General features: G+C 32.1%; 1 protein-coding gene across 5 annotated transcripts; it reads right to left on the bottom strand.

Moving 5' to 3' along the window:
- Nucleotides 1–5,499: 5,499 nt before the first annotated feature.
- LOC131630908 (long chain acyl-CoA synthetase 9, chloroplastic-like) lies at nucleotides 5,500–8,744 on the bottom strand. Of its 5 annotated transcripts, none has more exons than XR_009292551.1 (5): nucleotides 8,248–8,744; nucleotides 7,882–8,145; nucleotides 7,425–7,510; nucleotides 6,438–6,707; nucleotides 5,500–5,999 (listed from the first exon to the last, which is right to left on the bottom strand). XR_009292551.1 is itself a non-coding variant. In XM_058901649.1 (5 exons), exons 2-5 carry the CDS (start codon nucleotides 8,266–8,268, stop codon nucleotides 6,680–6,682), a joined length of 399 nt encoding a protein of 132 aa, XP_058757632.1. In that variant the 5' UTR covers nucleotides 8,269–8,325; nucleotides 8,459–8,744; the 3' UTR covers nucleotides 5,500–6,679. The 5 variants fall into 5 exon arrangements, 3 of the variants coding, with proteins under 3 accessions (XP_058757632.1, XP_058757630.1, XP_058757631.1); XR_009292552.1 differs by having other exon boundaries at nucleotides 6,547–6,707; XM_058901649.1 differs by having other exon boundaries at nucleotides 5,500–6,707; nucleotides 8,248–8,325; nucleotides 8,459–8,744.
- Nucleotides 8,745–9,771: the final 1,027 nt, after the last annotated feature.

The raw sequence follows: 9,771 nt of genomic DNA, 5'->3' as shown, positions 1-9,771 counted from the left end.
CGAAATAAGTCAATTTTTTCAAAAAAAAAACGCTTCGGAAGTTCATTTCCGAAGCAGGGGTATTTTGGTATTTTCGCTGGGGTGACCCCCATAGGGAGGTGGCCAAAGAAATTTTCTTTCTTTTAATTGAAAATATTTTTTAATAAAAAAATAAAATAAACACGATATTCTAAAATTGAAATAGGTACATATATACTATTATACATAATTATTTAATAAAACTTTATTACAACTTTTTTTCTTATAAAAATATCAGTGATTCTATATATTTTTGTTTGTTTTTTTCTTCAATTAGGAATACTATTGCTAAAAACGAGTATTAAGGATTATTTAGGGAAGATTTTCAAAATTTCAAGTATTGTTGTTATAACTAGCAAAGCACCAACAAGTCTTGCCGTTAGAGTCCGACGAATCTCTCTAATCCATAAGGCTGTGGAAGTCAAAAGTGACAGTGATATTTGTTTGTCTAATGGAACTAAGTTTCAAAGAACCACAAGTTAAAGTTGCTTCTTTTCTTTGTGGCTAAGCTTTCTAGAGTATTTGAAGTGGAGGTAAAGATTGTGAAAAAGTTTGAATTTTCATCGTATCTTCTAGGAACTTTCATTTGAGATATGTAATTATAGTAAAATTTGACATCATATTTCATCGTCATTGATTGTCTCATAAATGTAACACTTCAATTTTTGTATAATGGATATTGACTTGTCATAATGAAATAAAGAAAATCAACTCTGGTAGAGTATTCAACCAAAACATCAATTATTGCTAGAGACCTAGAGTATTCAACCCTTGTCATTTCAAAAGATTAAAAGAAAAGTATTCAACCATTTGTTTTTAACAAAGATATAATATGGTATTTAACTTTATAAAAATGTTTCATTCACACTCAACTTTTTATATACTTATCACACTTACTTAATAGCAGATTTGTGGTTAATTTTTTTAAATGATATACCCCCTCCTCCCTTCTTTATTATTTTCATTTTTTTAATACATTGAATAATTAATCTATCTAGACTATCTATAGTCTTAATACATTAATTATTCAATGTATCTAAAAAGTAGAATTTTACTTATAATAAACAATGAAGGGAATATATATTTAGAAAAATGCTTATTGTTAAGAAAATGTGAAAACAAGAAAGACAAGAATAATCTCAACCATTCATTATCATCACCACTCCATGATCCCAATTAAATAAGAAATTAAATTTAAAATAAATTAAAAGTTATACTATAAAATAATAACATATGTACATTCTTGCATTTCTTCTTCAATTTCTTTCGTACTAAATAGCACTACTCATACATTTATCCATTTGAGAGCCTAAGTAATATGAAATTTCATACAAATTTTAAATAGTTCTATGTCATTAATTTATTTTGACATATAATAAATTATTTAAAATATATGTAAATATCAACTACAAGAACATATAAATTGTTTGAAATTTTCTATAAATGATCAAGATGATAATTTTAGATAATTCAACAGTCAAATTGGTTTAATTTAATTTCTAAAAAAATAATAATAATAATAATAATAATAATAATATTAAAGGTGTAAGTATAATTGATTGTCTCAAGAATGTAACAATTCAATATTTAAATATTGGAAATTGACTTATCTCTCCTCTTATTATTCCTATGTAAAACCAAAACATCAATTATTGCTAAAGTATTCAATCCTTGTCAATTCGAAAGAAGAAAACAAAAGTATTCAACCATGTGTTTTAACAAAGATATATTTGATATTTAACTTTACACAACTGTTTCATTCATACTCAACTTTTTATATATCTACCACACTTAGTCAATCAAATTGTTATATATATATATATATATATATATATATATATATATATATATATATATATATATATATATATATATATATATATATATATATATATATATATATATATATATATATATATATATATATAACTTAAAAAAAATACTAAAAAAATACTAACAACAAACCACCAAACTTGAAAGAAGCCACCTCTTGAAAAAAATCAAGAACAAAGAATCGAAGACCTCTACAAAAAGAACAACCTCACGAAAGGTTTGAGAGATATCATGAAAAAAGTCAAAGAGGCGAGCTGGCAACCCAACATACCCTTATTCCTATGAGAGAAAGAGATGCCAAAAACTGAGATTGAACCTAATAAAATGAAAAAAAATTTTGGTCACCATATGATTCACATATGATCTTTTATAAAAAAAAACATTATTACACACTATCTAGATAGTCTAAGTCAACACATGCCACATAAAAAATCAAACCTAAAACATTTTACTTACCCTTACAAAAGCCCTCAAAAACTTGAGACATGTCTATAACGTCCGACTTGAGAATAGTCACAACTTTATGCACTAACATAAAATATCTATACCAAATAGTAGACGCAAAGTCACAAAGAACAAATCAATGATGCCCCAAATCCACCTAACTCAAAAAACAAGGCGCACCACACCTCACTTGGATCATGTAAAATTCAACCCATAAAAATATTTTGTCTAGATGGGATTCTATCACATAACACCTTCTAGGAGAAAGCTACTACTTTAGAAGGCGCCCAACTCTTCCAACCTATGCCTAGAGTTTGTATCACCCGAACACTTACATTTTTCCCCTACATCACGGTTAAAGAAGAGTTCATAACAAGACCTCATTTAGAACCTTAATTTCTTATCAAGATTCTAAACTCGAAGTTCCTCTTGGTTTAACTAGACCGGTCAAAGAGACAACCAGGCGATCCATAAGATCTTTCTCCCAAGCAAATAGGATGTGCTTCTACTTGAAGTATCGCACCAAACAATACCTGATTCTTCTACTAAAAGAAATAAGGAAAACCCTTTTGAAATTCTCACTAAGCAAACACATATCCTTCCATGCATCTTTCCAAAAGTAGGCTTGCAAACCATTATCCGCCACCTTATTGATACCATTAGAAAACTAATCACACACCTCATTCCCTTTGGATCCAACTAGGTAAACATCTTTCCGTCAAGGATAAATTCTCCTAAGACCCCTAATTCCACCACCAAAAGGAGATATAGAAACTAGGGAATCATACATAGTAGAAATAATATCACTCTGTAGGGAATGATCTTCCACTAGAGGTCTTCAATGCCACTTACTCAAAAAACAAGGTTGACCGGCCCCACATCTTGAACTATAACCCCTAACAGCCTTACATACATCCTCCCACCTAACCCAAACAACCTTCACACCGATTTAGCACCACCATGGAGAAATATCATATGTAGACCAACCATCTCCCCTTAAACTGAAATTCAAATCTACTGGAAGAGAAAAATAAGATAAAAATGACATTCATAATCGAGTTGAGAAGGACAACCATCCCGCAAAGGCTGAAAACCCTATTTCTCCACGAAGTAAGTCTTTTAATAAAAAGCTTGACCAGAGGCTTCCAAGTTGCTTCCTTCCTTAAATTCAAGCCCACCAGAAGCCTTAAATACTTTAAAGAAAGATAATCCAATTTGCAATGAACAAAATTCTCAACCAACACAAAACCGATCCTTTCACATTAATATCAAAAAGTAATCAAAAGTAAAAGAACTCAAAATAATATAAAGCGTTTTTATTAAAATCCTATAAATCAGAAGAGAAAAAAATTAAAAGTACTTAAAACCAATATAAAATTTGCTTTAAAATAGGTAATCTTTAAATGTCATCATTCTACCACGCTCTTAACTTCAAATGAATCCCTCTTAAAAACAAAAACCAATGGTCTTAGATCTCTCAATAATCAAAATGGCTATGAATGAACAAAGAACTTATAGACAAACAACTAAATCCAAAAACAGAAATCTGGATTGAATCACGGAATGACCAAAAGAAATTCTCCCCACAACATCTGGGCCAACTCTCTCCAAAACAAAGGCCGGAGAGGACACCATATCATTGTCTCCCTTCTACCTAATTCTTCTCTAGTTAATCCTCAAGCCAATCCACATTACTGACTTCTCTAAACTGAACAAAGATAATGGTTTTGCTAGCTTGAACAAAAAGCATGATGCAATTGTGTCTTCTCTTTTACACAATTTCTGGACCTAAAAACTCAGAAAATATTTCATATACATTTTTTTTTACATCCGTGCAGCACACCATATCTTTTTAACTCAATCATGAAATGTATTGAGTTCATAAAAAAAAAAAGAAATAGAACCAATAACAATAACAACTAAATTGAACAATCTAGAAAATAAAGATTCAACCAATAACAAAACTTCCCAAAACAAAATCCCTGCTAACAGATAGAACACAAGCAATCTTTCAAGAACCACAACTGAATGCTCCCCCAGCTATGGGTGTGTGTGCTTGCCTTCGTAGGTTGTAATCACATATCTTGAATCATCTTGATCCCTCTCAACTCTCTTTTTAACATAACACTCCTTCACTTTACACCTAAAATATCTCCTGCAATCATACACATAATGATATATATAAAACTATATATTATAAATTAATCATAAGGTATTTAATATTGCAATTGGTATATTTACCTGGTAATACCGGTGTTGATGACTCTCTGCGCATACTTTCTCCATCTGTAACCATCATCAAGTATTTCAATCTCTGACATTGTTTTGACTACAACTGGTCTCTCCCAAATTTCCTTCATACAATTCTCTCCTCCACTCATGTTAGTATTTTTTTTGTATACCCTAAAGCTTCATGAAAAGATTATTAGACTAGCTATAACCAATTTCTGTTAGTTGGTTAAATATAGTTAGTTGGTTATAGTGAGTTAGTTAGGCAGTTATTTTATTCGGTTAGTACTAAAATTCACTTTAAATGAAAAATAAATTAATAAATTTATGAATGATGACAGAGAGAGACCAACTTAACTTTGGTTTGAGTGAAACTGAACTTAGAGTCTTTGAATAAGATTTTGAACTCCATAGTTATTGTGAATAGAAACGACCGGTCATCTTATTTTACATGTCTACTTTCTCATTAAGATTCTGGAATACTTGAGGACTAAGCTTATTTTAAATGAAGGGACTTCGATATCCCCATAAAAAGCAGAAATCGAAGCTAGGTTGGGAACTTGGGATGTAAGGCGAAGTATCACTACAAGAAAATTGGTGGATTGCGACGGTTAATTTTGGCAGGTTACGGCGGTTCCAACCGCCACAAATTGCAAGGCACGACAGTTATGTAACTGTCGCGAAAACGTGTGTCGCCAGGGTGTATTGCGACAGATGGTAAAACCGCCACTCCAACAGTCGTTATCAATCGCAACGGGTAGAGAACTGTTGTAAATTTCAAGTAACGACGGTTACAAACCGTCGTTAATTTCAATTTGAATTCTTTTACCAATTCTTGTTGCGACACTTTAAAACCGTCGTGAAATGTATTTGGTGTTTCGTCAATGGTCATTTCGACGGTTTTTAAATAGACTACGGAGGTTTAAAACCCCCGCTAATAAAATGTTTTTTTTAAAAAAAATTAATATCGTTCTGATTGCACTGTCAAATAGATAATAAATTTAATATATGAACTTATTTAACTGAAACATGTGATCTCCAAAATTCAATAAATAAAGACAAACATTAGTTAACATACATCAAAATTCAGAATTGACCTAAAACATAACTTAACATATATCAAAACTCAGAATTCAAAATTTCATGGTAAAAAATACTGATTTAATATAGCAACATGATATAACTTTATATGGCTCCTGTTGGGATCCTTTTGCAAAACTTGAGTAACTTGAAACATTGCAGTGAGTCTAGAGAAGCACAGAGTTCATGTTGGGATCCTCTAGCAAAACTTTAGTAACCTGAAATATTGCAGTCAATTTTGGGCAGCACATAGTTCATGTTGGGATCCTCTTGCAAAATTTTAGTAACTTGAAAAACTGAATCACGTTTATCTGATGACTTGTAATGGTATCGTCTATGTACAACCAAAAAATGCAAGATATTTCCTTACTTAAAGTTCTCGAACCGCCTTGCTCCTACATACAAGTGCATACGCTTGAATAAATTCAGTACATAATTCAACTTCAGACAGGCTTGGAGGTTTAGAAAATTATATGGACTTAAAGTAACATTCCTTGTATACTATTATTACACTAGCATGACTAATCAATGATTGAATAAAATATCAAGTGTTGAAAACATGCTAAGAATGGATAGTACATTATATTATACACATGCAATACCAATGACTTTTCTTTATAAAAGAATATTATTCAACCTGTACAAAGCGGTCGTTGAGTATCACCGACATTGTAGTAAAACAAGCAATACTGTTCGGAAGCAATTGCTTCTATCTATGCAATGGATTTTGACATAAAATGAACAAAATAATAAATAAATAACACCAACACAAGAAATAAAAATTAATCAATTATATAGAATGAACAAGAATCATGATTTGGCAATAAAATTACCTAAAAATGATACTCTTAACTTTAGTTGGTCTAGAGAGGAAGATTGTTAGTTGGTGTTGTTTGTGTAGTGAAAATAATATAAAGAGAAAGCTGGAGAATTTATCCTAACCAATTGCTGGTGAAAGATCTTTACAAAAAGACCAGATCCTGAAACAACTTTCCCCATTTAACATTAGGGTTGCTTCACCGCCATAACCATGGCATTGAATAACAAGAAACGTCAACTTGTTACACAGCAGCAGCTAATGCAAAATGAAGCACCCACACAACCTGATAGAAGGAATTTTACATCAATAACAGCTAAAAAATTAGGAACATAGCTTAGTTGCCATCAGGCCATATAAACATCACATGTTTAATCTATACAAGACACATATCCATACCAAATCCATGGCTACTTAATATATAGTAAGATATCTAATCTAATAAGAAATAATATAACAATTCAATCACTTGATAACACGTCTAGTAGTATCATAATTGAATATCATATAATCACACATCTAATAATATTAAGGAATGAAAATTTTAACTTAATGCACTTCTATATAATGAAAATTTTAACTTAATGACTAAAAGTGACTTTCCAACAAATTAAGCTAGAAGTAATATATATATAAATTGTCTCACATAGTGTAAAAGGGAAACTGAACTTCATGCTTTTAAAACTAATAATTTTTAAATCAAATAAGTCCTCATTAATGAACATTCAGACGTAGATGTATGGTATACTAAGTTGAAAAATGAAAAACAAAATATCATGGGATACAAAAGCTAGTTTACTAATAGACTCATTTAAAGCCAAACATGATGCTTGTTAATAACAACTTCAAATTTAAGAGCTTACAAAAGCTAGTTTACTAATATTATGGGATACAAAAGCTAATTCAGTAATAGACTTCATCCCTTAAGTTAAAGCAATCCAAAATAATGATTAGTGTTGTTCTTAATTATTCAAAGAATATAGCTTAGTCCTTAAGAACTTACAGAATATTGCTCACAAGAAGCATGACCCATTTCTGGTAAGAATAGAATTGGTCAACTAGATCACTAATCACATCCCCCTTCAGGCCCTGACATATTTTGTACGGGATGTTAAGAAACAACAACATAGAGAAACAGATTTGTGATAAACAAAAACATTGAATATCAAAGTACGGAAAAGCATCAAGTTTGTACTATCTATCCATATCTCAGTCCTGCATTTTGTGACGAACATTTTTCATAGATCCAATATGTTCTAGATCCTACTGCCCCAACAGGTATTAAGGGAATGTTTGAAGGAACAAAATTTTATTAGAGAGCTCCTTCATGTGTATGAGCCAATTGGCATCAGGGGAAAGATTGAAGAAACATAATTTAATTAGAGAACTTATTTATGTATAACTCTATGCATATTCAAGAGCACCTAACTGAATATAAGATTCAATCAAAACCTTGATACCTTAGGCAAGCATGTACTTCCACTTGTATACATTATAATTGGAACATCAGCTGAAAGGGGTAAATCAGCGGCAACAGGGTTTTCTCTACCAAGCCTCTCAACATCAAAAAAGGAAGTGAGTTTCCATCCATGCTGAGCAGATGAGGCATCATATGGGAGATCATTGTCAATACATATCAAATGTTTCACAAAGTCAAGTTGTCCCAAAATATGCACAAGTGATTTTAATTCTTTGGGCCCACAAATCACAGTTGTAACCTCTGTCTGCCATAGATATCACAAGTGAGGTTAAGAAAAATATAAGAATAATAACAGCAAGAGAAGAGGAAATAAATTACAACACGATGGTGAAGAAGAAGATTATACAATTAATGTGTTACAACCCATAAACACAAATCTGAAAGCAGATCTCAAAACCTTTGTCACATTTCTCCTGAAGCAAGCCTGGAAAAACAAGAATACACACAACAACAAAAAAAGAGTAAAAATATTCATTCTCGTCCATTTATGCTAAAAAAATTTCAAGAAATGAACAAGAAACATAAACAGATTTTATTTGAAGCGTAAAAACAAACACCTGCTATGCAACAAACCATTATACTCTAGTTTCAGCATAAATCGCCGCAAGTTCTTCCCTAACATGCCCAATATTCTCTAAACCAGAAGCAAAACTAGAAACAGATTTAGATTAATCATGAGGGAGCGCACTTTGTGATGCCCTGCACAACATAAAGTCGTGATTTCTATAAGTTTTGATGTTCTAGGGTTTGAGAGAACAATGTTTGAGACTAAAGTTTGAGGAAACGAGGGTTTTCATTTTTGGGGAAAAGAAACGGCGCATGTATTCTGAAATAAAGAGGATATGGAAAATGCAAAGCGCTAGGTTAATGACTTTGTGAAATATTTAATATATGATTCATTACATGACTAATGTTTCTAATTAGCCTAGTGGCAAGGCTAAGGTTTTGACTGTCACATGTATGATGTATGTGACTCGTTCAAGTCTCGCATGCGTTAAAAATTATTATTTTTAATTTTTGTATTTCAAAAAAATTACATATGCTTAAAAGTGTATATATATAATGCCGACGGTTCACAACCTGTCTCAATAGTATAAATTGGAATGACGGTTCTTATAACCGTCGCAGATACGTTTTTAGGGCGGTTCTTTAGCAACCGTCGCAATAAGTCTAGAAAATCTACGACAGTTAAGAGACAACCGTCACAGTCAATGAATAAGGGCAGTTTTGTGGGAACTGTCGCAACTCATGTGTCGTAAATCTCCTTTTTTCTTGTAGTGTATTCAGACTCCGCCAAAGTACCAAGGGTTCACCCAAAGCACCAAAGACTCACGTATCAAGAGCACGCTCAAGAGTATCAAGAACTCGTCACGGATAGATAATCTACTCGTTATAGTGGGGTCAAAGAAACTTTTTTTCATGCATTAGATTGGGTTTTACAACCGAAACTGGCGCATCACTTGTTCGGACATATAAGGATACATTAGATTTGACCCACATGCCACCCATCTGAAGTATAGGAGATTATGTGCGGCTGACGCGTCTCGCGGTGACCAACGTATGGAAAAAAGGAAATATCATCCAGTACATGACGGTAGATACACTCTAAATGACTTGATCACATTATTCCCCCTGTACAAGGTAAACACGACATCACGTGGCCAATCTTCAGTGTAGGTGGGCACAACTTCTGATCTGATGATGCGAGTGAAGTGGGAGATAATCCATCCCTGAAAAGGATCCAGGTACACTATTAAAAGCAAAAGTAACAAATGAATTATAAAAATATTAGTAATGGTAAATTACCGTAAGCAATGTGCAGCTTCCTATCATCTACTTTGTCTTCAAAAGACAACGCTCGCACAACTTC

The sequence above is a fragment of the Vicia villosa genome, unplaced genomic scaffold, assembly GCF_029867415.1.
Source record: "Vicia villosa cultivar HV-30 ecotype Madison, WI unplaced genomic scaffold, Vvil1.0 ctg.000747F_1_1, whole genome shotgun sequence".
In the NCBI taxonomy this organism is placed as follows: Eukaryota; Viridiplantae; Streptophyta; class Magnoliopsida; order Fabales; family Fabaceae; genus Vicia; species Vicia villosa.
The sequence above is the reverse complement of the archived record's forward strand: the minus strand, read 5'-3'. Positions and strand labels throughout refer to the sequence as shown.